Source organism: Scylla paramamosain, chromosome 7 (assembly GCF_035594125.1).
Source record: "Scylla paramamosain isolate STU-SP2022 chromosome 7, ASM3559412v1, whole genome shotgun sequence".
Classification (NCBI taxonomy): Eukaryota; Metazoa; Arthropoda; class Malacostraca; order Decapoda; family Portunidae; genus Scylla; species Scylla paramamosain.
Window position 1 is genome coordinate 4487501 of NC_087157.1, and position 27988 is coordinate 4515488.

At 36.2% G+C, this 27988-nt stretch overlaps 2 protein-coding genes across 7 annotated transcripts in view; both read left to right on the forward strand.

Annotated features, from left to right (window-relative positions):
• LOC135101940 (origin recognition complex subunit 2-like) overlaps positions 1-10108 on the forward strand; it is a 10979-nt gene extending 871 nt beyond the window's left edge. Inside the window, 11 exon segments of the mRNA XM_064006356.1 lie at positions 588-728; positions 1076-1227; positions 1229-1283; positions 1517-1606; positions 2593-2849; positions 4096-4307; positions 4934-5066; positions 6932-7175; positions 7530-7680; positions 7913-7995; positions 9040-10108. Coding sequence (XP_063862426.1) covers positions 588-728; positions 1076-1227; positions 1229-1283; positions 1517-1606; positions 2593-2849; positions 4096-4307; positions 4934-5066; positions 6932-7175; positions 7530-7680; positions 7913-7995; positions 9040-9248 — 1727 coding nt within the window. The 3' untranslated portion in view covers positions 9249-10108.
• Positions 10109-11642: 1534 nt separating this feature from the next.
• LOC135101937 (mesoderm induction early response protein 1-like) lies at positions 11643-27576 on the forward strand. Of its 6 annotated transcripts, none has more exons than XM_064006344.1 (9): positions 11643-11734; positions 15049-15228; positions 17691-17945; positions 18714-18840; positions 21529-21761; positions 21950-22045; positions 23019-23195; positions 23666-23793; positions 24284-27576. In XM_064006344.1, the coding sequence occupies exons 1-9, from the start codon at positions 11726-11728 to the stop codon at positions 24780-24782; spliced, it is 1704 nt and encodes a 567-aa protein (XP_063862414.1). In that variant the 5' UTR covers positions 11643-11725; the 3' UTR covers positions 24783-27576. The 6 variants fall into 6 exon arrangements, with proteins under 6 accessions (XP_063862414.1, XP_063862420.1, XP_063862416.1 ...); XM_064006350.1 differs by having other exon boundaries at positions 24262-24426; XM_064006346.1 differs by lacking the exon at positions 11643-11734 and adding an exon at positions 11924-12180.
• Positions 27577-27988: the final 412 nt, after the last annotated feature.

Genomic DNA, 27988 nt, shown 5'->3' on the forward strand with positions numbered 1-27988 from the left:
CTACCCACTCATTTATGGTTCTGTTTCTTTGAGCTTGAATGTTTTCTGTTTGATAATTCATGTTTTTTCAAATTGCTATTTTTTTTTAGAAACATTGATTCTCTTAAAAAAAAATAAATAATAATAATAATATAATGGAAATTTTGAAACTTTTTCTTAAGTTCCTGTAAGAAAAAGGCTATATATGTTTAAAAAAATCTTTAAATACTGAGTAGAAAACAATCAAACATCTCCAAAAGTAGCCACAGTCAGGATTAACAAGGCCACCACTCCTTGGTTTACATTCCATGTCTTTCTGTTGCTCTGAACGTGATGCCACAACATAGAAGAATACATGTTTAAAAATATCTCCATTTGACTGGGAACTCAAATCCAGGATGTCTTGGATGTGAACTGAGTGACCAAACCAATACACTACAATCACTTATCCTTGATACATATAGTGGCAATGTACATTTTGCTGATAGAAGAAATTATTGTTGTCCCTATCCCTGTATCCATTTCATCATGTGTTGCTTCTGTAATGATCTTTTTATTTTTAATCGATATCTATTGTCATTATCATAATACTAACCATGATCTTGTAGTTAGAATTTCAGCACCACTGTCCCAGCGCAATTGTGGGAGGACACAGAGCTCATGCAATGGCTTTGGTTATGATGGTGTAGAATTACCTACAGTGCAAGAGACAGATGAAGACAACCGGGATGTTTTCTTTAAACCAACAGGTTAGCTATGATGTATATGTATAATAAATATATTTTTAGTTTATATATTTATTAATTCGTGTATATACCATAATAAAAGATGCATGCATGTGACATGGGTCTTTTAAAATTCCATACAGTAAAAATTCTATCTGTATAGTGAACTACAATATCTCATGATTCTACTGTATATAAACATTTATTGTTATGAATTTATGATCAGAAACAAACACAAAACACCATAAACTTGATTATTATTGTTATTATTATTATTATTATTATTATTATTATTTTTATTATTATTTATTTATTTATTTATTTTATCATTACTTTTTTATTTATTTATTTTATTATTTTTTTTTTTCTAGAGTTGCTGGGAAACGAAGAAAACCACATTAGAACAGCCACTGTGTTTGGATTTCACACTCCAAAGAAAAGATTGAGCATGTTGGAGAAAGCTGGGTCTGCTACCAAGACAGGCAATTCTCCAAGGACACCTCACACCCCCCACTCAACCCACAAAAGTCATCCTAGTACACCAAGGACCCCACAAGACCCCAAATTCAGCCATAAAAAGTGTGTAATTAGTATTTTTAACTATAGGAGTCAAATAAAGTTATGTAATGTCTGTGAAAAGACTTTGTTGTGTCTAATTTTTATATCATTAATACAATACAATTTTAATACAAAATCTGGCATTATACTTTCTTTGTTAAATATCCATTTATTAATGAATGGGTATTTGACATAGAAGATTCCTTGTGATGATGCAGCTCAAATGGTAATACACAATATTTGTACATTTCCAGACACTTTGAGAACCCCCAAAAGTGCAAGAAGGCTGTCTGTGGCACCAGATGCTCAAACTCCTTACACTTTCAGGAAAAGAGTAAAGAATCGTAAGTATGTTTGCTACCCTTCCATGCTTTCTGTGCTATTGATATTCCTTATCAGTGTTTCTGTTACTGAGCAGGGAGACTTAGTCTTTGTAAATTTGAATCTCTCTTTCTTTTAAGCTGGCAAAGAACTATACAAGGTGAGTGCCTTGCCTCTTGTTGGTTGATGACAATATACATCTTGATCTTATTCCTAGTCTTCTAACTAAATTTATTGAACTCTCCCGTCATCTGCATGCACTTGACTACTAATAACTCTCTCTCTCTCTCTCTCTCTCTCTCTCTCTCTCTCTCTCTCTCTCTCCTCTCTCTCTCTCTCTCTCTCTCTCTCTCTCTCTCTCTCTCTCTCTCTCTCTCTCTCTCTCTCTCTCTCATCTCTCTCTCTCTCTCTCCTCTCTCTCTCTCTCCCCCCCCCCCTCCTCCCTCCCTTTCTCTCTCTCTCTCTCCTCTCTCTCTCTCTCTCTCTCTCTCTCTCTCTCTCTCTCTCTCTCTCTCTCTCTCTCTCTCTCTCTCTCTCTCTCTCTCTCTCTCTCTCTCTCTCTCTCTCTCTCTTCTCTCTCTCTCTCTCTCTCTCTCTCTCTCTCTCTCTCTCTCTCTGCATCCCTGAGTATTCTTCTCTAACATTTTCCCTTCCCACACCTTCCTAGTTCCTTACTAACTTTCCCTTCAGTTACTTGCATCTTTTAGTGAAGATGTATTTATTCTAGCACAATGAACAGGCTTATCCACATTTTATTATTACACATTCTTTCTACCTCCACCATTTTAGAGAGGAACAATAATTACTTCCCTCCACTTTTTAATTTTATTTTTATTTCAATGAGTTGTAAACAACATAAAGTAAAAACTCACAAAGATTTTAACGTTGCATCTTTACTTTTTAGTTGATAACCATTCTTCTTGGAATAACAATCTTTTTATTATTAAAAATGTATCACAAAGATGAATTTATAGCCACATTTTATTATTGTAAACTGTGGCTTTTACAGGCATTACACAGATGGTGTGTGATGAAACTGGTCTTTCTTCTGATGAGGATTCAGATTACAAAATCACTTCCAGTGAAAGTGAATCTGATGCAGATAACAGTGAAACTGAAGATGGCGAGTTTCAAGAAATTTCTGTTCAAACTCCTGGCAAAACTCCAAAGAGGCTGCCTCACCTAACACTCAGGACAAAACCTGGGACTCCTAAAACCCCATCCAGAACACCAAGAAGGGCAACTAAGATTAAGGATGTTAATATGGTATGTGTTTATATACATTCAATGAAAGTTGTAACTCATTCACATATGTATTTCCTCCACACCTCTCTCTCTCTCTCTCTCTCTCTCTCTCTCTCTCTCTCTCTCTCTCTCTCTCTCTCTCTCTCTCTCTCTCTCTCTCTCTCTCTCTCCTCTCTCTCTCTCTCTCTCTCTCTCTCTCTCTCTCTCTTTATGAACAAGACATGGAAGTTTAGTTTTAGATTTGCAGTATAATCACATTTGGTAGGGATAAGAAAATTCTGAAATTTATTTTGTAAAATAATGATTATATAAAAAAAAGTCCAGTACATATCGTTGAACTTTACAATGAAGTATTTGCCTTAAAGCATAAATGAATGTCTCAAGTTGAATTTTTGCCTTCCCTGGTTGCCTCCACCAGTCAGACAATTGGTATGACATCTTTACCATATCATATTAATATTTTCTATTTGCTTATGGAAATTTTTAATACACTTATTATTTCAAAATTTCCTTTTCCATTTTCAAAGTTGAATGATATTAAATAATTCTTAGATTACAAAGAGAGGATGAAACATATGGTAATGAGAGTAAAAGGAGAGAGGATTCATATGGATATTGACTATTTCCTTTTACACTTATGACTTTTAACAGCTCCTACATTATGTTAATTTTTATTGAAGCTTGACATTATGTGCCTAGTATAAGAATACCTGCAGCAGCCTGAACAAGCTTCATAACCATGCATTCCACACTTTCCCATAAGTAGTAACTTTTCTCTAAAAAGATGAAGACTTAGACTTTTGTATTGATAATTTGCTATATTTAGAATTTATCTTTGTACATATTGCATTAAATAATCGAAATCATATCTATGTTATCATCTTTTGTATACAACATTGCCTGTCACAACATTCAGTCCATCAGATGGAAGGGTGGAAACCTTCTCATTGGAAGGAATGGGACTGCTTAGTGCAGAGTAAGCATCTTAAGGAAAGGACTAAAGTGATTGTTTCTACTGTAAAACTGTTGTGAGACAATATAATATTCAGAAGCTTTGCTCTTTCAGCAGGTTGTGTTTCCAAATAGGTTATGTTTTTTTTTTTCTTTATTCTTATATATTGGTTTGAGTAGCAATTTTACCTTTCACTGCTTTACTTCTTATGGTTTCCAAGTTTAGGGAAAAAATGTCCAGTCATCTTTGCATGTTATCTCCAATAAGGTATTTGTGATACTGTTTCCCAGAAATATTTCTTTTCTCATTCTTAAGGTTATCAACTCAGAGGATTACTTTATTGCCAATGGAAATTCAAAGAAGATAACCACATCAGACCACACATTGAGTCACCTCAAGACCTCAGGTTTGTCAGCAGACATCTTACAGTCCGCACTGTCAGAACTGGCTCCATCTCATCCCAAGGAGAGACAGGCACTACTACAAGAACATGTTGCCTCCTTCCCACGATGGATGACTTTCTTGTGGTAAGGTGTTTCTGTATTTTCTGTAGTATTCAGACTATATTCAGTCGGATTTGAATGTAGATATAAAGGAGGAACTTCTCTATTAGAAGACAAGAAGACAGACTTAAAGAGTACAGTCTGTGTGAGAGATGTAAAACAGGATTGAAAGGATTGTGAATAGCAAGAACTGTGCATGAAATTTTATAATAAGCATATTGTAACTCTAGCATAATAGTATTCAGCATCCTTGGCTCACATCCAAGAAGATGGAGCTGCTTGTCTGTGTTCATTCAAAAGAGAATAAGTAAAGGACATAAAATCAAAGAATTATGACATTTTCTCACAGGGCAGCATCCTTTATACTTCAGATATTGTGTGTGTTAAGTTGAATACATGAATGATGAAAGGGTCAAATAATTGTAAGCAGTTTAGCTCAGTTGTCTAAAAGTTTGGAAATATGGAAGAAGGAACATGAGAAAGAACCTTTCAAGGGGAAAAATAATACCATTAGAATACAGACTTTAATGATGGAAGAAAAGACAATAAAAGTAAAAATTAAAGATATATTTTGATATAATGTGATATTGTAATGAATATTTACATTAATGTATAATTATTATTTATTTATTTTTCCCTCTCTTTTCCAGTGAGGGCTTCAGTCTGTTTCTGTACGGCCTTGGAAGTAAAAAACAGCTTATATCCATGTTTCAAGAGGAGTGCTTAACTGATTATGACCACATAGTAGTGAATGGGTTCTTCCCTTCACTTTCTCTAAAAAGTGTAAGAACTTACTACATAATCTATCTCATCTTTTTTTAGTTAGACTACAGTATGTTCCTGGTTAATGCAAGAAGGCATAATGTGAATTTTTATAGAATTAAAGTAGCAATTCAAAAGTTCATAGAAACAAAAGAAATTTATAAATTTGATACTTATTTTATGTGATTTTATTTTTTATTTGGCATTTGCACAGTTTAAAAATTCAGCTTGCCCAAAGCCTGTGTATTCATGACCACTTTGTTAAGTGAGCCTCAGCTGATAGCTGAATAGTGTAGATAGTCTATATAATATTTTACATTTGTATGAAATTACATAATATCATTTAGGGCAATACATTACAGTATGAAAGGTATACACTTGATATAAAGTCATCATCAGCATAGAAGGTTGTCTTCCATGCCTTCCTCTTGTGCTCTTTTCTTCTTGCATATCTGTGCATCTATACTCCAGGTTAGACTACATCTTCCCATAAAGGGGAATACCTGAGATAAGGCATCTGCACATAAACACAGTTGCACTCACATTCACACTGACTAGCAATGGCTCACAATCTAGGAACTTACCAGCTAATGGGAGATAGACAGGAGGGGTGAAATAAGTATAGAAGAATTAAGTCTTGTTTAGTTGGAAAAGATTAAATACAGTAGTAGTAGGGTTGTATGGTGGTGAGTGGTCCACCTTGCTCATTTATTATTCATCTTCTTGTTGGTGTAAGGCTCACTCTTTTAACATTATTCTATATGTAAATTCATAATGGCTCTGCAGCAGCTTGGTGCTTTAGCTTTCTTGTGTATGTGTTTTTACTAATTTGCCATAATACTCTTCTTAATTATAATTATGGGTGTACTAGCCTATAGGACTATTAAGGGGTGAAGACCAATCCTCACCAACCTTCCTACATGAAGTTCAGATACACAGCATACCCCAGTTTCTTTATGCATATGATACATTAGTCTAATTACCCAGTGTTGCCCTGGTAAAAAAAGCATGGTTTATTACCCCAGGTCATTCGTTTGTTTCGCAAACCTACTAACCAAACAGAGTTTGCACCACCATCAAGAAATGGATTGCAGTGACTGGTTTGCCTGAATAATCTAACAGTTTTGGGTTGGAAGTGGTTAAGACATAGCCTGTGTCACTCCCTGGATCAAGGGAGACCTCCCTGACAAATTTCATCACAGTCTGTTCTGTCTTTTCTGTGAAAAGCTGACACACCCACACACATACTTACGCGCGTACACACAGACACACACACACACACACACACACACACACACACACACACACACACACACACACACACACACACACACACACACACACACACACACACACACACACACACAGACAGTGTGTCTTATTATATAAGATGATAACAAATGATGATGATGATGTGAACAAAAAGATGTGTGATGAAAGATGAGTTGATAATGATCAGGTGGATAATTAACACCTGGTTTTGCTCATCACTCATCTACCTATTGCATATATGTTGCTTCAAACACAGGAGTTTAATCATAACCAATGCTTTTCTCAAGGACAACATCTGAATATCCATTAACTGATTCCACTTGTACTGTGTCCTCTTCCTTATCTATTATGTTAAATCTAAGTGACATTCTTGCTGAACTCGTGTTTTGGTGTGGGTGAAGAAAGTGGCTTGTATGTAAGGCAATGGGTAGGGTGAAGCTTGATTTAGCATGAACAAAAGAGTTATGTTTGAGCAGAGCATTCTTGCTCGACAGTTCTGTCATAGTCTTGTATAGTAGATTATGTGCAGTTAGTCCCACGTAAAAGATTTAGAGAGGAGCAAGGTGCCAGTAATGCTGCTGATGATTTTTGTAATGATGAATTTTTTATTTCAGATTTTAAATAACATAACAGAAGACATTCTGGATAACTGTGGTGGCTTTCGTGGTGTCCCAGAACAATTAGAGTACATTAAGTGTGTATATTCAAGAGCTACTGCCAATCCACTTTTTATTATTGTCCACAACCTGGATGGGCCAATGCTTCGTGCAGCCAAGACTCAATCTGTGCTGGCAAACCTGGCTGCCCTCACAAGCATTCACCTTGTGGCTTCATTTGACCACATTAATGCTCCACTAAGTAATGTCCTGTCTTTTGATATGTTTTAGTTATTAATCACAACCACGATGACATTCTTTTATCATTAAAGAAATTTGTAGATATTTCTTGTTTGTTTGTAAAGGTTATAATAAGTAATAACATGGAATGAAAGGTCTTGTTGTTAAGTTTTGTTCATATATGTATTTTGTAAAATATTTTGTTTTCTGTTTCTTGGAATCTTTGATTTCCTTGAAAGAAACATTTGCTTGGAAGAAAGTATTGGATTTATGATATTACGGAGATGTTAGATTTCTTGTTTTATTTAACATATTATTATGCATCTTTTTATTATCAATGTGTTATTTCTTATACTGCACATTTTTTTTTTTTCAGTGCTAGACAGTATAAAGATGAGACATTACAATGCCCTATGGATTGATGCCACCACTCTGGACCACTATTCAGAAGAGACCTCTTTTGAAAATTCATTGCTTTTACAACAGTCTGCATCACTGACTCTGTCATCTCTTATTCATGTCTTCAAGTGCGTATATTTTTTTGTGTTTTGCATATTTTAGAGTAATTTATGTAAAGGCTGTTTTATATCTTCTTCCTTTGCCTTGGAAGGTATGTAGGGGCTCTCAAGATGTATTAAAGGCAAAAATGCACTTTACTGAGGACAAGATGTGGCATTCCATAACTGATCATAAGAAGTTGTCAGTATGTAAAACAAATAGCAACCTAATGATATTTTTTCTCTTTTTTTCTTTTTACAGATCTTTAACTCCAAATGGCAAAGGAATATTTCTACTGTTGGCCAAGTATCAGACTGACCAGAAAGATAATTCTTCATACATGGGTTCGTATTTATATTTTTCACCTACCTTTAAAACCTTACCAATCTATCTCTGTGCTTTGTCTGCTGATATATATATATATATATATATATATATATATATATATATATATATATATATATATATATATATATATATATATATATATATATATATATATATATACTTAGGTCACTAATCTGACCACCTTTCTGTTATCTCTGTTTTTGTGTATGCCTGTTGCTCTTTGTTTCTTGTAAATGTATCGGTCAGTTTACTTGTCTATATTCTTACCTCAGGCTCTTCTCTAAATCAGCCACCAGAGTAGTATAGTGTGTTTTATCTGTAAACAGATGATTCAGCTCTTGTCCCTTAGTATTCACCAGATCCTTCCTTATAGGTAGACAGATAGATTCAGTTACTTATTTGTTAAATTATTTATTCTGAATTTATCTAAAATGTTTGGATTAAGAATATATCTCTTCCTACATGTTTTCATAAGATTGCTTTGTTTCTGTTTACCTATTTATAGTAAAGTTATGTGTTCATCTCATGTGGGAGAAGATAAATTGTGAAAATATTGATTTGGATAGGAGTCTGTAGATGGTTTTCATATTACCACCTCATCTATTTATATACTAGGCTGACATTCCCGCAGGTGATGTGATATAGCAAAATCAGAGCATGCACACACACACACACACACACACACACACACACACACACACACACACACACACACACACACACACACACACACACACACACACACACACACACACACACACACACACACACACACACACACACACAGGCTTGTCATCTTTTCCCTTATGTGCATAGAAAGGGACTAGCTATATATTATACTTGCTCACTCAATCAGTACTATATTGCTTAATGAGTCTTACCAACCTCTGAACAATTCATAATAGCACTCATCAGACATTTGATCACACATCCATCTAAGACTATAGCATTTTCTCATTTTATAAGAACTTTCATATATAATTTTGTTTCATCTCTATGCATGTTATAAATTAATATAAAGAATTTTGTCACATATGCAGGTATGTCCTTTGTGGATCTGCGGCAGCGCTGTTGGGAGAAGTTCCTGGTCAATTCGGACTTAAGCCTACGTGCTCAGCTTACTGAATTCAAGGACCACAAGCTAATCCGCTTTAAGAAAGGGACAGATGGTGTCGAAACCATTATAATTCCTCTCGATGAAATAAAGTTGAAGGATTTTATTGAACAACAAGAACTCAGTGAAATGTAATGGTTTTGAAAACAGGAGATGAATCTAAAGCCAGTGATGCTCTCATGAACACAGATTAAGTGGATGTCAGAGAAGCACACATTGTGGAACTTCACAGATCTAACTGAACCTTTGTCCTCTGCAGTAAACTACATGAATAGTATACATAAACTTAAATACTTAGTGTGTAAAACTGAACATATAAATTGGAGCTATCTAGAACAGGTATACCACCAATTAATCTGGCAACTGATGATATGATATCTCATTGGTCTGGACAAAATTACAAGAGAGAACTAAAAATCTTCATAACTGCCAAATTAATTTACTGGATGGTCACATAAGGTGTTGTGAGTCTTGTATACCTAACATAGAAGACTTGAAAACACCATTATGACCAACACAAAAGGGCTAAAACCATCAATCTTGGATTATGTGAAAAATTAAATTACTCAACTTTTATAAAAAAATAAAATAAATAAAAAGAATAGATAATAGATAAATAAATACTCATACTGCATATATCATTGCTATGTAACAATTAAAAAAAACAGTTTGTATGCATATGTTAGGATGGCAGCCAGGATATGGGAAAAATGTTGATATGGAGATGGCAAGCACCACAAGAGTAAATGTACATGTAGCCAGGTTATAGCAGGTGTTGCTGCTGTGATTATTGATGAGAAGTTTGTTGATGAATTATGTGACCTTGGGTGGAATGGCATAATAATGAGCCTAGCACAGGTGTAGAGCCAAGGAGCTCGGTGAGTATGTGGTGTTCCTTTATAACAGTATTTTAGAATGGCTTTTTAAGTTTGAATTATTTTTTTCAGTAATATCTTATGTTTTACCATTAATAAATATTTGTATTTTGTTATAAAGTTCTTTTACTTAAAATATTTTAGCCAGGATGTAGTGTATAGAATAGAATGGAATGCTTAGCAGAAAGGAAACATAACATTCTGTTTGAAAGACCTCCAAATAATCAATTGAAAATTTTACATATATTTGTTATTGGAGTTACTTTTGTTTTCTGGAACCAGTATTAAAGGGAAAGTTACTTGACTAAATGGTTAGTTTAGTAATGATGAAGGCCATAAGGAAGAAAGGTGTGATACACTGCCACCCTTATGCTGTGCTTGGTAATACTCTGGTTTAGTCCCAAGATGGAGAGTGTTGACCTCTGCCTATATTGTAATGCAAATCAAATTGTGCTACATCATACTACATGGTGACTGTCATTTAAAATGGTGAAATAAGCATCATACACATATTATTAGTACACATATGTCACCATCACTATTATTATTATTATTATTATTATTATTATTATTATTATTATTATTATTATTATTATTATTTTCATTGTTATTATTATTGTCATCGTCATTGTCAGCCATTATCATTAGTTATTGTTGTTGTTGTTGTTGTTGTTGTTGTTATTATTATTATTATTACTATTATTATTATTATTATTATTATTATCTCTCTCTCTCTCTCTCTCTCTCTCTCTCTCTCTCTCTCTCTCTCTCTCTCTCTCTCTCTCTCTCTCTCTCTCTCTGCTATGAAGTACTCGAAAGTTTTTTTTTATTACTATTATTTATTTATTTATATATTTTATTTATTTTTTTTTTTTTTGGGGGGGGAGAGTAATTACATTGTTGAGCCTGGAAACTTCGGTAGCTATTCCAGGACCATACATAGAAAAGCAAGCTATATGTTATAATCGATTATAAAATATTTCTTTTCGAAGTTATACTGCAGACAAGATCTTGATGACTCATGCTCTACGTGACTGAGAGCTTCCTTCCCCCCTCTCCCAAACACACCACGTTATCACAAAGCGGTAAGTACTGTTCAGTTACTTTTTTTTTTTTTTTTTTTTTTTTTACAATTATTCTTTTGTATATCCACCACAAGCTAGTGTGTGGTGAGGGTACCATCTTTTTATCAAGCGCAAATGTGGATGTTCACAAACGTGGGTGCAGATATTCAGCACGTGTATTATTATAAACTGACAACAAACGTGACTTATGAAACTTGACTGTCTAGTTTTATTTCTATTAAGCAAGTTGTATGAAAAGCAATAACACTTGATTAAGAGATCAATTCAGCTTAGCAACATATGCAGCTGTCTTTGAAAATTATCTCTAGTGAGGTAAATTCTTTGCTATAACAAGAAGTTACATTAAATTCTTGCTAATATCATTGCATTATTCGAATCAAATTCATGTTTCGTTTGCAAATACAGAAAAACATCAAATAACATCTTAAGAAATATGCCATTACTGACACCTACAAATTATAACACGTCAATGTCAATGGTCACGTATCAAAGGTAAAAATTGAATGTCCCGCCATGTGTTTGGCGCCCCTGCTCCCATTGGAGGGAAGGCAGCCAGTAAGACGGGAGGACTCAGGCATGGGTGGTGGCGGGCCAATGGCAGGCCGCCTCACACGTGCCGTAGCCTTCCGGCGTCCCCCCGACAGAAACCAACATGGCGGAGGTGAAGTTTGATCAATTCTTGTTGATATAGTTATATTAGGGTGATTGTGTTCAATGCACGTGTGTATTAGGTGGTGGAATAACACTTTAGTCCCTGTTGAAGTCGGCGAGAGTGGTGAGTGGGCGGCGAGGGTTGGGAGGAGGTGGAGGGAGGTGAGAGTATAGCTTTGTTTACACTCCGAGGTGGGGGGGAAGGGGCGGTGCGGCGCGCTTGGAACAGACACACTGAATAATGATAGTTACACACACCAGGAAGGATTCAACTCTCAACCAGCGGGTGCACGAACCACACAGCGACCCTTTACCGCAGACGAGGAGGCCTGGGCGGCGCGAGGGGCGGTGACTGCTATTAGGTGTCCGAGGTGGGCCGCGAGTGACACCTGGATTGGCCCGTCTTGTCCTAATTTACCTTATCTCGTTCTGGTGTGATAATAGGAGGGCGTGGAGGCAAGGAAGCTCATGTGCGGGTGTTGGCCATCAGGAGAGGCAGCAGGGAACGCCGAGAGTCGCCCGGGAGTCGCGGGTTGGAGTGTTGATAACGTGCGGGGTAATTATTGAGGTGCGTGGAGGCGCGACTTTTTTATTCGTGCGTCCTGAGAGCGACGATGTGTTTTCGCAGGTTCCTCGTACTGAAGAGTGCCTTGGACTTGTGATCTGTAGTGCATGGCTGGGTGGTGAGGTGTACGAGTTACCTGTGAGGTGGTTTCACGCTTAGGCCTAACTTTTAACTACTTTAATGACTTTGGATTTTTGGTCTCAATGACATTTTATTGGAACATTTTATTAGACTTACCAATTTTTTTTCGTCATTTATGTTTAAAAAAAAAATTTCACTCTTCAGTAATCCTTGCCAGCTCTAATAGGACAATTTTGGCTTGTATATTGCATCATGGTATAGGGTGTAATTAGCTTACTTTTATGGTTTGTGTACAGTCAGCTTGGTTAGGTCAAATGTGTTGCCTGATGTTAAGCTTTTTGGATAAAGAAAACATATTAGTGGATTTTCCATACCAGAGAAAAATTTCTTGTGAAACTTTAGATCTTAAAAAAAAAAAAAAAGTATATCTACAACTTCAGCTTTTACATCCATTTTCTCGGTTTCTTTCTAATGATCAGCCTGGAGCATGCCAGGAAAGGCATTTTGGGGGGAGGGAAAGTTAAAATTAGGAATATATGACTCCTGCACTCCTGTCACCTCCATGCTCCCCCCTCCTGGGGAAAAAAAAAAAAAAATGCTTATAAGGAAGGAAAAAAATAAGATGGAAATATATAATGCAAATTTCACACAACTGTGTAATGCCCCCTTCCACCCGCAGAAAAAGAAAAAAAAGTTTAGTAATGTAAATCTTTACTTATCCAGCAGGGAATGAAGTTTTATTGCAGTGATGCTGCTGTACCTTCTTTTTGGAGCATTATGGAAATAATGAGTTGATATGAATGCTATATAAACTGGCCATGAGGCTATTGCCAGGAGTTGAGTCTTCCAAGACTCACAGTAAACTAGAGTCTGATATGTTAGGCAGAATGATTAATCATGAAAGTTTATTGAGTCTCTGGACGGGATTTACGTTGTAAATGCAAATTCAATAAGTCATTAATTACATGTAGATCACCAAGGCCTGTCACTATGGTAGCAGTCGTCACACTGTCAGAAACAATTGTACCTCTACGAAGAGTAACGTGTGAACAAGTAGCATTTAATTGCTTAAAACTGGTTTTATATAGTACTCCCGTTTTTTGCTTTACCTCTTTCTCATTGTACAAGAAGTTTGAGGACCTGGAAGGAAAGTTTTTTGGGTGGAAAGGAAGACATATTTACTATCAATACTACTGAGAGGATTTCATCTCTTTTAACTTACTCATGGTTGTGCTTCGTGCTGTATGTCTGTCTTTAGGTCTTGTAACTTTGAAGAAATACTTATAGACTAAATCTAACGAATCAAATGCAGTCCTTCAATCTTGGCCACATAACAGTGAAAAAGATTTCCAGCTAACCCTAACTTAACTAACCCAGTCAGGTCACCTCCCCCCCTTTAAAATTATACTAAATGTGAGAGACCCAGTCTTGATGGTGACTGATGGCAAGTTGACAAGTTGGTGCCAAAAATATGGCTTTGAAAAATGATAAACAACTTGTGGACACTGAAACCATGCCATCATGGGATTGGTCACATGAGTATTGATACAGCCTAGGAATTCCATACATAAGCAATAACAGTTTGCACTGTTGTGATGTGGGGGGTGGTGACAGATCCCATAAACAGTCTTCAGAATTAATTTCTTTGGCGATTATCAATTACTAAATGGTAAAATTGGGATTAGAATACTTCAGTAATGAGATCAAACACATGGAGACAGTCACATTCTTATTGTATGAAACTGGAGACATCACCTTTAATAGAATAATATTTTGCATTGCATGTGTTCATATCTGATGAATTTACATCTGATGTCACTATTAGACCTCTTCCCATATCTGCATTTAATGAGGATATCTAATGAAGAATATTGAACACAGTTCAAATGAGTTGCCATGTTGGGTGAATATGTGATAGCTGAATGTGGTTTCCTACCTCAGTCTCAGTGGGTGGGCAAAGCTTTTCCTTTGCTATAGAAACCAAATGATGAACTAAATGAAACCTGTGCAGAAAAAGTGATTGAAAGAAGACAGTAATTATCAAATATTTAAATAAATCATGCAAGTCAATGAAAATTGATTGAAATAAAGAGCTTTGAGTAATAGCATGGAGAATTTTCTTGGTGACATTGCAGATGGTCATCTTTGTTGGGAAGGAAGTATATACATTCAAAAGGATAACTTAGCATGTTGAAAACCCTAGGCATGCAAAACTGTTGCTTGCTTGGTGAGTACTGGGGAGAAGGTATTTTTCACTTTTAAAAGCTTAATTACAGATCAAAGACAATTTAATTTGCATGGGAGTGCAGTTTTTTTGTAAAATATTATGATGTGATGAACCAGAAGGAGTAAAAGCAAAAACACATCATTTTATATGATTAATCCACAATGGATTTGGGAGTGAGTGTTGGGGCAAAGGAAGTTTTTTCCCTGCTACCTTCCTGATGGCTTTGTATATAGATGAATAGATAATTTCTTATGCAGGTTCATAATTTCATGCCAAGAAGTACCAGACACATGACTGAGGTAGCTTTAGCTGTTTTGCTTGTCATGTAGTATGACTGAGGTAGCTTTAGCTGTTTTGCTTGTCATGTAGTGGAAGTTTTCCATTGAGACAATTATGAATATTCTTGTGCACAACTGAGAATTCTAACATTTTTCTGTTCTTAATTCTACAGCAAAAGGAGAGTGCAGGGACAACTGGCAGTGAGAGTGACACGGGTGATTATGGAGACGGAGAGTTTGAACCCACAGCGGAAATGCTCGTCGATGATTACGATGACGAGCGAACGTTAGATGAGGAAGAGGATATGGAGGAAGGCCCCGACCGGGAAGAGGAGATTGACAACCTAGAAAAGGTTTGTTCATGAGATTGTATGAAAGACCACCAGCTTTTGATTGTGCTTTATAAAATATGAAATGTAGGTCTTTCCATTATGTCACTTAGTTTTTCTGCAGGTGAAATTGAAAACTTCCTCCACAACAGGAAGAGGGGAGAGAAATTTTTAAAACAAATCACATAGCCTTTACATTAGATCATATGACTGCTGTCTATGGTTAAGTAGAAATGAAGTGGTGATATTAAGTATAATATGGCAGTATAATTGGTGTAGGTCATTTTCCTAGGTAAACTTTTCTTCTCTGCCTGGTTTTCGCTTCTGAAGTTGATTTGCACACACATTAGCATATTCTTTAATTACTTTTCCATTCATCCTCATTGCACAGTGTTCCTGAGTGTTAACTCTTACTCATTATGGATATGCTGAGCAAGATTCTTCACTCTTAGTCATTCTGGATATATGTATATGCTGAATGAGATACTTCACATCCTTCATCACTCTCTAAATCATAGTGACATGAAACGTCAGATTCCTGTAACTGTAAATACAAGTAGATAGTCATTTACTATAGTATGTTCACAGCAAGAAGTACGTTCAAGGTGGGGTTAGTATGGTGGTTTACCTCTAGCCTTGCTGCCAAATCAACCTTCATACATGGGCTTCTCTCTTTTGTTTCCCCTCCATGTGCTATTTGAAAGTGATATTTTATGTATTCTGTATATAGTAAAGGAAGCTACATAGCTACATAGGATTACAACTACGATTTGTACAAATTCTATAATGTGGCAAATATTTTTTCCCATGTTGCGACGTTGTCCAGGTAATGATGGTGGTGGTGGTGGGGTATCATTAAAAGGAATTAGCACTCCCTCATAGGTGTGTGTGTATGTGTGTGTGTGTGTTGAAGGAGGAGAAGGAGGAGCAGTAGGAAAGGGATTTTGAAGAAGTGACAGAATAAAATGATAGATGTGTTGAGGGAGACTGCTCACTTCCTTTCTGGCCACCACCCATGATGGAAGCTACAACTCCAACTCGCTCACGTTCCAAGGGCCTGCATAGTAGGGAAATGGAAATGCTTTAATATGTCAACAAGTATTTAATTGAAGAGAAAGCTTGTAATGGATTCCTTATCCCACCTTCTAAAGCAACTGCATGAACTGCAAAAGACGCCAACGTTTCTGAGGAAACTGTTCAAAGAATCTGCTCAAAACGAGGCCAGACATCACCAGAAAGGACTGTCTTTTTGTCACCAAAGAAGAGGAGATATTCTGCACCTGTCACTACTTGAGATGACTTTGATGTGTTTTTTGATGATGTGACTTTTGTGTTGTAAGAAGAACAGTCTTGGCATTTTATGAGAGGCATGAAGTTCCAACACTGCTAAAAAATTCAAGAACTGAAGGAAAAAATGTCCTTCAGTGGCTGCAAAACCTTCCTTTGCAAGATTCTGCAGGAGAATGGCTTCAAATATGCCAAGGTTGATGGCCGCAAATTCCTGATGGAGAGGAGTGATGTTGCAGGAGCTCGTTTTTGCAAGACATATAAAAGTCAAGCAGGCCTCTCAAAACATTGTATATCTGGATGAAACTTATATATAGATGGTGTGGAAAAAAGTTGAAAAATAATAATAAATAAATATTACATTAATATAATATAATTAATAAATATATATAAGAGAGAGAGAGAGAGAGAGAGAGAGAGATAAATAGTGTGAAGTAAGGGGGGCAGACCGTTAATCCGATAATGGTGTGGAAAAAAGTTGAAAATTGATAATAAATAAATACTATATAAATATAATATGAATAATAAATATATAAGAGAGAGAGAGAGAGAGAGGTGAAGGAAGGGGGACAGACTGTTAATCCGATAATTGGCGGACGAACTGGCAGTGTCGCACTCATGGGAATTCCAGAATCTGCCACACCTTGAATGGACTTCATCCTCTGAACTGACTGTAACTGACCAGTTTTAAATTGTAAGGTTTCAGAATGAGGATAAAGGTATTATTTGCCAAACTGTCATTGCCATGTCTTTATATGTTTAAGAAATTGATAATCATCTCTTTTATATTAAACGGTGATCATGATGAAACACATGTTTGTACATACCAACATGTTTAATTTCTTGCTACTTTCCAGTGGCAAGCAGTGGTCTTTGAAAACTTCTTTCTATGTAGGAGGGACACTGGCCAAGGGCAACAAAAATCCAATTAAAAAAAGCCCACTGAGATTCCAGTCCCAGAAAAGGGTCCAAAGTGTTAGTAAAAAATTGAAAGATAAGCGTCTTGAAACACTTATTTATTATAGTATTGTGTGTGATATTGATGTGTGGGACCTTTTCTCCTCTGTTGAACCAATAAAAAATCATTATATTATCTCTTAGGTGTGGATTTTATACTAGAAAATATGCAATTTATATCTACTTTTGCATGTGACCATTTTTTTTTTTAGGTTTCACTTGGCAAACTTTTGTTGTGACAGGAACAAGACATGCCTATTGCTGAGTTATTAGCCATGTACGGCGGCTACCCACCAGAGGAGGGAGAGGGGGAGGCGGAGGACCAGGCCAATGGTGAGGGAGAAGCAAACCAAGGGGAAAATGAGAATGAGAACAGCAATGAGGCTGTAATAGAAAATGAGGGTGAAGGTGAAAATGAGGTTGAGGAACAAGAAGAGCCAGAGGTTATATCTTCAAGATCTTCTACCTCAGAAGAAAATGTAAATAATCACGAAAAGGTAGGTTTGATGATCCTCACTTTGATTAATTTTCTAGACTTGATGATTAATAATTATAATAATTATTTAATTTTATATTTATTTTCATTGTATAAATTTGTTTTTTTTTTTTAACAAACTGAAAATGTAAGCTGTAAAACCATATTTATAAAGATTTATTCCATTGTTCACCTTTGATAGCTTTGTCAATACATTAGTCTTGTCTTATGAATTATTGTAACATGTAGAAGAATCTTTAAGTCCTTAGTTAAGTAATTTTTTATAATTTAGATAAATAAGCAAATTTAGTGAAAGGTCATTTTTCAATATACAAGTTTGTCCACATTTTATGACTGTTCCAAAGAAAAGGGGAACATCTGCAACAGAAGTTTATTTTAATCCTTCCTTTGCATGCTCTAGTTTTCTGATTCTCACATGTCAAATATCCACTCCCCTATTAGATAACTTTTAACAAAGCTTCTTGCCTTTCTTTCAATGCTGAAACATGTAGACCCAATTCATTTGTTCAGTTTTCATGTTCTTTTCTCTGTGCTTAACCTGTTTTGAATTGTCTTATATATAGAATTTATTACTGATTGCAAAGTTGCCATCTACTCTACACAGGCAACACATTGTATTCAGTAAACAGATATGGCTTTTATAGCTTAGCCCACAATTCGGTTTCAGTCCTGCATCTACATTCCCCACTTCCTTTACCTTCAGTGTTGAAAGTAATATGCTTGGATTATGTTATGCATCAGCTGAGGTTTGTCTTTGTCTCACTTGTAGGAAATAAAACCAGAAGTAAAACCTGAAAGGAAAAGAAGAGAAAAGCCTTCAGAATTAGCCCAGCTCTATACAGATATGGATACCAATGGTGATACTCAAACGTCAACCTCGTCCCGATCACTCAGATGTAAGTACTCAGTGAATTATGACTGCAGCTATTCTTACTTGCAGTATTATTTAACATTAGTGTGTATTGTTCTTTATTACTTCATTTTGCAACTCATTTTACTGAAATTTATGAATGGGAAGTTTTTTATTCATTTATTTATTTATTTTTATTTAGTTAATTAATTAATTAATTTATTTATTTTTGTTTGTTTTTTTGTTTCTTGATTAATGAATTGATTTGTTCATTAATTTTTTGGACTGCCTTGGTACAGTGGGTACCATGCATGCATGGGGGCTGATGGGTAGTCTGAGGTTCAAACCCTTGCCTTGATTCAAGGTTAGGAAGGACATCCACTTTTGAAGACAGTTCTCAAATGCCAGAACCAAAGTCTTCCTGTAGAAGACACTTTCTTAGCCCTGAATCACCACAGAAACCCAGAAGAAAGTAAAAATAATGATAATAATAATAATAATACAGTTGTCTTTCATCATTCAAGAGGGTTAGGTAACAGACAGACACATCCATCAGTGATGAAAATCCATAGATATTTGGTGTCCATTAGAAATATTGCCCAGCTCCCCCAACTTTCATTATAGAAATAAAGAAAACCTATGTGCATGTTTACTCGTACAGCCACTTTATTTAGTATTAAAAATAAATAAATAGGTAAATAAATAAAACTAAATTGAAATGAAAATATGCAAAACTGGATAGCCTTTTGACACAGCAAAACATGTACTTGTACCTTTTCATTCAGACCCTACCCATGCCACATGTACGAACTGTGCATGTGGCATGGGTAGCTAGGTATTACCTATTAAAATTCTTTGCAATGATGTTCTACTTATTAAATTTCTTTGCAATGATGCCTACCCATTAAAATTCTTCGCAATGATGTTTTCCATGCCCTTGCTGGCCTAAACCCTCAGAAGGCTTATGGACCTGATGGGGTCCCTCCTATTGTTCTCTGAAACTGTGCCTCCATGCTTGCACCTTGCCTAGTCAAACTCTTTCAGCCGTCTGTCAACATCTACTTTTCCGTCTTGCTGGAAGTTTGCCTACATTCAGCCTGTTCCTAAAAAGGGTGACTGTTCTAATCCCTCAAACTACCGTCCTATTGCTTTAATTTCCTGCCTATCTAAAGTTTTTTTAAATTTATCCTCATCAGGAAGATTCTTAAACATCTATCATTTCACAACCTTCTGATTGCCAGTATGGGTTCTGTCAAGGCCGCTCTACTGGTGATCTGGCTTTCCTTACTGAGTCTTGGTCATCCTCTTTTAGAGATTTTGGTGAAACTTTTGCAGTTGCCTTGGACATATCAAAAGCTTTTGATAGAGTCTGGCATAAAGCTTTGATTTCCAAACTACCCTCCTACAGCTTCTATCCTTCTCTCTGTAACTTCATCTCAAGTTTCCTTTCTGACCGTTCTATTGCTGCTGTGGTAGATGGTCACTGTTCTTCTCTTAAATCTATTAACAGTGGTGTTCCTCAGGGTTCTGTCCTGTCACCCACTCTCTTCTTATTATTCATTAATGATCTTCTCAACCAAACTTCTTGTCCTATCCATTCCTACGCTGATGATACCACCCTGCACTTTTCCACGTCTTTTCATAGACGTCCAACCCTTCAAGAGGTAAACATTTCACACAGGGAAGCCACAGAACGCTTGACTTCTGATCTTTCTAAAATTTCTGATTGGGGCAGAGCAAACTTGGTATTGTTCAAAGCCTCAAAAACTCAATTCCTCCATCTATCAACTTGACATAACCTTCCCGACAAGTATTCCCTCTTCTTCAATGACACTCAGCTGTCCCCCTCTTCTTCACTGAACATCCTCAGTCTGTCCTTTACTTATAATCTGAACTGGAAACTTCATATCTCATCTCTACCTAAAACAGCTTCTATGAAGTTAGGCGTTCTGAGACTTCTCCGCCAGTTTTTCTCGCCTCCCCGGCTGCTGACTTTGTACAAGGGCCTTGTCCGTCCATGTATGGAGTATGCTTCACATGTCTGGGAGGGGTTCCACTCATATTGCTCTTCTAGACAGGGTGGAACCAAAAGCTTTTCATCTCATCAACTTCTCTCCTCTAACTGACTGTCTTCTGCCTCTCTCTCACTGCCGCAGTGTAGCATCTCTAGCTGTCTTCTACCACTATTTTCATGCTAACTGCATGCCTCCCCTCCTCTCGCAGCCTCGCTGTACAAGACTTTCTTTCTCTTACTCCTATTCTGTCCCCTATTCTGTCCACCTCTCTAATGCAAGAGTTAACCAGTATTCTCAGTCATTCATCCCTTTCTATGGTAAACTCTGGAACTCCTTGCCTGCTTCTGTATTTCCACCTTTCTATGACTTGAATTGCTTCAAGAGGGATGTTTCAAGACACTTATCCATCAATTTTTGACTACTGCTTTGACCCTTTTATGGGACTGGCATTTCAGTGGGCTTTTTTTTTTTTTTTTTTTTTTTTTTATTGGATTTTTGTTGCCCATGGCCAGTGTCCCTCCTAAAAAAAAAAAAAAGGGCGGGGGTGAAGCTGTGTATTCTTTCCTTATCAAATGGCTAAGTATTCATGTTAATGTTTCTCCAGTGTTATCATGCATCAACTGCATATTCTGTATGCATATCAGCTGTTGAAGTCTTGTGTGGATGGCAAGGTAATATAGTGAACTTTGTCATGTAAGAGCTTTACTTTTCATTTGCAGGTCACAAGCCTCTAGGAATTTTATCTACTGGAAGCTCTAGACAACAAAGTGAAGATGAAGAGGAAGAAGAAGGTGAATATTCAGGTGAAGAAGAAGATTGGCATAAAACCATTATGATTGGTTCATCTTACCAAGCGCAAGTTCCGGAAGGCTTGCAAGCTTATGGTGCAACCCCACCATATGAAAATGAAGACAAACTTTTATGGGAACCTGGGAAATTAAGTCCAAAGCAGGTAATATATTGTGGACCTGAAAGGCATGTATGGAACCATATGTGTTAGAATGCTGTGGTCTGGAATGAGAAGATGATGTAAAATCTTGCTTTTTAGAATTATTATAGTGACTGTCATATAATATCAATGTCCATGAATTTTTCATTTTATTATGAAAGTCATTCATAGTGGCTTCTGCTCCATTGCAGGTTGAGGAATACCTACGAGCCCTTAGTCATCCCCCACCAGGCTCACAAGGTGTTGCAGCCATTCCCCTTGGAAAGCACGTTCGGGATGATGAACAAGTAAGTGGAGGAGGAAGATCTGTTATGCAGTATATATTGGAATTATGCAAATAATTCCTAATCTACTTTTGATATATAAATATTACTTTGTTTTTATGTGTTTGTACAGTGATTAGATGTATTTATGATATACAGTAAAATCCCTCTTATCTGGCATCAACGGGACTGCCGACATGCCGGATACTTGAATAGAAGTGAAATTATGTCCACAATCACCACCCTACACTCACGCATCTTACCATAACAAAGATCAGCTGATCTGATCAGCTGCTTAAGTGTAAGCACAACACGCTTCTTCTTTTCTACAACTTTAGGCATGATGAAGGCGTCAGGCGATAAACAGTGCACACGCGGGACTGAGTCACTGAGTAAACACAGTGCAGTGGGCTGCGGGTGGCAGGAAGCAGTGCGCTCTGGTGGCGAGGGGACAAAGTATGCCTCGCGCGGGAATTTTAATCAATTTTATGAGTCACATTGATTTTTTATTGATTTTAAGGCTCGGGGAAAAATGTGCCGGATACTTGAAGCTGCCAGATACTCGAATGCCGGATGAGAGGGATTTTACTGTATTTATGTTACATTTCCACAAATAAGTGAATTAGCAGGAAATGCTTAAAAATGAGAAGGAAAAGGCATGCATTTATATTTATCATTATTATCATCATTTATGATCATGCTACATTTACTTTATCATGCCTCATGTGTATAAAAAACAAGAAAGATAAGTCTCTATGAAGAAGCCTTATTATTGACTATGTATGTCTTTATTCCTTATAATAATCTTAGACAGGAAGTAGAGAATGTGAACTGTAGTGTAAGAGAAGATTTTGATTATTAAGGCCCACATCAGTAAAATACTTTTATTATAGAATTTGCAAGTTGATAAGAATTTGTGCCGATTATAAGAAATATAAGTTTTAACCTTAAAAGATTGCACTTTAACTAATTTTATTTATTTATTTATTTTCAACAGGCTTTATATTTGCTGCTCCAATGTGGATATAATGTAGATGAAGCTTTACGAAGGCATCGCATGAATCCTACCCCACTGGCCTCAACGATGACTCTGTGGTCTGAGGAAGAGTGTAGAAATTTTGAAAATGGCTTGAAAACTTATGGAAAAGATTTTCATCTTATCCAACAAAATAAAGTATGTAAATGGCTGTATAAATTTGCTATCTCTCTCTCTCTCTCTCTCTCTCTCTCTCTCTCTCTCTCTCTCTCTCTCTCTCTCTCTCTCTCTCTCTCTCTCTCTCTCTCTCTCTCTCTCTCTCTCTCTCTCTCTCTCTCTCTCTCTCTCTCTCTCTCTCTCTCTCTCTCTCTCTCTCTCTCTCTCTCTCTCTCTCTCTCTCTCTCTCAAATTGGTATATTGATTTCAATAAACATGAACTACTCAATTTATTTTCACATTGTGACAGTTAACACATATTTTGCTGAGTTACTATTCCTTTGAAAAAAATAGTTTGTAGTATTATTGTTCATATTTGTAGAAAGTTAGTACCCAACAATCTTATTTTAGGTATCTGAAGTAGATTTTATCACCAGGAGGTAATTATTATATGTCCTTGAAATTTTTTTTTCTTTTGTGTATTAATTTATTTTATTGTTTTCTTTTACCAGGTTAGAACGAGATCAGTGGGTGAATTAGTACAGTTTTATTATCTCTGGAAGAAAACTGAACGACACGATCTCTTCGCAACTAAAACAAGAATTGAAAAGAAGAAGTACATCGTTCATCCTGGCACTACGTAAGTTTAATTTTGTTGGAACCACCTTTCAATTTATATACGCAAGACTTAGAAAAGAATAGAAATTAATTATTGAAGTGCTTCATTTTCCTTGGTGTATTAATGTAATGATCATTGCAAGAGTTTTACATAGATATGCGAGTAAGGATAACATTCAGCTTAATTAAGTATTCATTTCTCATTTAGTTTTATACTGTATGTGATCCACATTAGTTACTCTATATCCATTATTCATTTGCAAATTTGAAATATTCATTTGTCGTAATTCATAGTTTTAGCATTTAAAATTAAAAGATTTAATCTGTTCTTTTGTACTCCTAATTTATTGTTTTAATTATGCTTTTTCTTTCTTAATTATGCTGTTTATTCTTTTAACTTAGGAAAAATAAATAGGAAATACTGCATATAGTTTTTATTTTTATAATCTTAAGGATTACGACAGTGATACAGCTTTATATGTGAGTGTAGTGATTATTTGTGGGTGTTGCAGTGACTACATGGACCGGTTCCTAGATGAGGGAGAGGGAGTCGGAGGTCCATCATCCTGGCGTGACAATCGCTCTTCCTCACCAAGTCTCCATGCGTTACTGTATGGGCGGCCACCTCCGGGAAATAGTGCAGGAGGTGCCGGAGGTGTGGTGGAAAGGTCATCCACACCAACGTCCGTTGCTCAACCTGCCCAGCCAACTCCTGCCGCAGAAAGCACTGGAAACAGTGTCAACAGAGACAGTGAGGCACATGTTACTTATACAGGACTAAATCAAATGGAAGACTTAGCCCGCCATTTAGATGCTGATTCTATTGAGTCCTTGGCTAAGATGACGACCTCTACAAACACTTCTGTGTCGATAGCCAGGACTGGAAAAAGAAACAGTAGTCCTCATCCTGTGGATGTAGATATTTCTATATCACGTTCCTCAGTACTAAGTCCCCAGACAGTTGGTGTAGAAACCAAAAGTGTAGCCATGGCTGAAACTGTGGCACAGTGAAATACTCTTATTTGCCTTTTCTAATGTGTGTGAGAAGTGTTGAGGTTGTGAAAAGTGCAAATGTTGGTTACTGGGGGATGCTGACCACGTAACCAAGAGGACTACAAATTTGCCTTCTATATCTAATTATCAATAGACACTTGCTTGGAAGTTCTGTGAATTTCTTAAAGCGCGCTAAGAAGTTCTGTGAATTTCGAATAGCATGTGTGACACTTTGGATTCCTGTGAACTAAGCTAAGGAGTGTGAGAACCCTTGAACCATCGTGTCAAATATTATTGGTATTTGTTAAGAAAATGAGTGTTATATATATACAAGGAAAAATACGAACTGTGATTTACACAGATAAATTATCTAAATATTTAAGTAAATGATAATGCAGTGACACATACCCTAGACACTTATGGTGATATTATTATGAGGAATGTGAATTGCAAAGAAATATATATTAAGTGACAAGATTTAAGTATTTTAGTATTTTATTTGAAATTGTGGCTCCCAGTTTGTTGGGTAATTAGGTAATCAAGAAAGATAAGACTGCTTATTTTTTTTATTTATTAATTACTATTATTATTATTATTATTATTATTATTATTATTATTATTATTATTATTATTATTATTATTATTATATATTTATTTATTTATTTATATTTTTTTCATGAGTACATTCATGGCCTGTGAGACAGTGGTACACCTTGGCCTTACTTTTCATCTTATACTATCACTTGATAAAGTACACCTTGATTGTCAGATTTTATTCCTTAGTCTTAAAGAAAATAACTCATCTTTATGTTCACTCACATTCTGAAGGACATGGATATGTAATGAGTGCACAGTTTCCCTCTGCAGGACATGAGAGCACAAGATAGGTACTGTTGTTCCTGTACTTTTGTGTCACTTGAAGATTCATATCCATGAACCAAATAATGCCAATGCTGTGCTCATTTCTCTCTCTCTCTCTCTCTCTCTCTCTCTCTCTCTCTCTCTCTCTCTCTCTCTCTCTCTCTCTCTCTCTCTCTCTCTCTCTCTCTCTCTCTCTCTCTCTCTCTCTCTCTCTCTCTCTCTCTCTCTCTCTCTCTCTCTCTCTCTCTCTCTCTCTCTCTCTCTCTCTCTCTCTCTCTCTCTCTGAAGTTATAGTAAGTATTATTACTTCAGATTTACAGTCAGGAAATTTGCAAATATTAAGAAAATTTAGCATAAGTAATTGAAACACTTGAGCTACCTAGAGTAGTATCACAACATTTATTAGCACTCATTGCAAAAGAAAGCACTGTGTATCCACTTGTCTATATTTCTGACACTATACCTTCCAGAAACTCCCTCCATTGGGATGGCTATGACAAAAGTCCACAGCTCTGCCATTCTGGACAATACAAGTTTTGATTGTTGTTCTCTTTCTTTGTGTATTTTTTAAATTTTATTTATTATGTCACTCACATCCTTAGAGTTTGGTGCAATAAATCTTGGAATGAAGTGGTCAAGTGGGACCTTAGAGGTCTAAAATTGTGTAGGGAGGCTGCCAGGAATTGTTGCAGCTTCAAGCCACCATTCATTGAAGAAGGCAGACACATGAAAGTATGTATAAAACCTTTTAAAATAATGATGAATAATTTTTAGTCCTATTACCTGCTTTACAATCATTATTCTCCTTTGTCATCCCTCCCCTCTCTCTCTCTCTCTCTCTCTCTCTCTCTCTCTCTCTCTCTCTCTCTCTCTCTCTCTCTCTCTCTCTCTCTCTCTCTCTCTCTCTCTCTCTCTCTCTCTCTCTCTCTCTCTCTCTCTCTCTCTCTCTCTCTCTCTCTCTCTCTCTCTCTCTCTCTGCTTCCCCAAAAAACTCAGATTTTGGTGTTCCATTTCACTATACATCCATTTCACTTTTCCTGCTACATATCACTAATAATTTCTTACTATCATCCTTTGTTATTGCATAGCCAACCAAATTGTCTGGATTGGAAGATTTAACTCCCTTTCAGTTTTCATTCCATACATCAAAGGCAAGTGTGAGATGAGTAAGGAGGTATGACTAAGGTTTTGTGACCATCCCTCTAACTATACACCAGGCTGGTATCTCCACAAATGGAATAGCCACTACAAAGCAGATACAAACTCGCACTCAAACACATCTGTAATTGTGACTGTGTAGGAAATAGAAAGGATGAGGGTACCATATGTTTCATAGGATTATTATAGAACTGCATATACCATAAAGATGTGTTTACTAGGGTTGTTTGTTTCTTTTGATAAACAAAAAGAAGTATTTCTATTCTGCTTATTCCTTAGATACACCTTTATGTGATGCAAGGGAATATTTTTTTTTATCTTTTATTGTCCTAGTGCTCTCTGTAGCCTTTCTTTTTTTAATATTAATGTTTTCAGAATAATCAGATTCACTTTCTTATGCTTCACCAGTGTGATTCTATATTTTTTTGGAATATCATCTCATCTCTTTTTTTTTTTCTTTTTCCCCGAGATTGTTTTCTCCTGACAATTTGTTTCATACATTCTTATCTGTCATGATGATATCTTATTATTCACTGCTACTGCCATAACTTTACCAGAACAGTACCTGGATCATCCACAAATATCAAGATTATTGCTATTCTGTTTAATAAAAGGTAGATACTGCAGAAGTGCTGCCACCACAGACATGATATTAATGTTACTTATTATTTGCATACTTTATCCCCATAATTGTGTAAACAATGTATTACTAGAAACTGAATTGAAAGTCTTGCTAAGACAGTATATGGCTGTGGTGAAAAGTCAATGCAATATAAATATGTTACATAAATTCTTTCCTCGTCTTTTTACCATACATCTCAATGAGGCCAGTGCTTATAAGCACAACTCACATAATATGAGGGAAAAATGTTTAATTTTGAGCTATAATAATTTTATTAGATGAAGCACACTGATGGTGCGCCTGCTCAATAGAACTGAATATTCAGTAGCTTGTAGGATTGTGAAGGCAACTTATCTCCACAATCCTACAAGTTCATTAAGGAATCAGAACTGACCACCAGAAGATTTATAAATCTTCACACACCCCACAAAACATAAAGGAAGAAAATGCTTTAACTATTATTATTATGCATTGGCACATAACAGTGGCATTTTTGTTTTCCCAGTGTCTTTAAATTAAATAGAAATAACATGATATTCTCTTAAATTGTGATACAGGATCTCCCTTGTGGTTTATCCTCAAC

What these genes read in the sequence shown, in the direction of transcription:
- LOC135101937 (XM_064006344.1), top strand. An exon ending in CTCGTCCCGATCACTCAGAT is followed by an intron (nt 18,841 to 21,528) that starts GTAAGTACTCAG and finishes TTTCATTTGCAG; the next exon opens with GTCACAAGCCTCTAGGAATT. An exon ending in ATCTTATCCAACAAAATAAA is followed by an intron (nt 23,196 to 23,665) that starts GTATGTAAATGG and finishes TTCTTTTACCAG; the next exon opens with GTTAGAACGAGATCAGTGGG.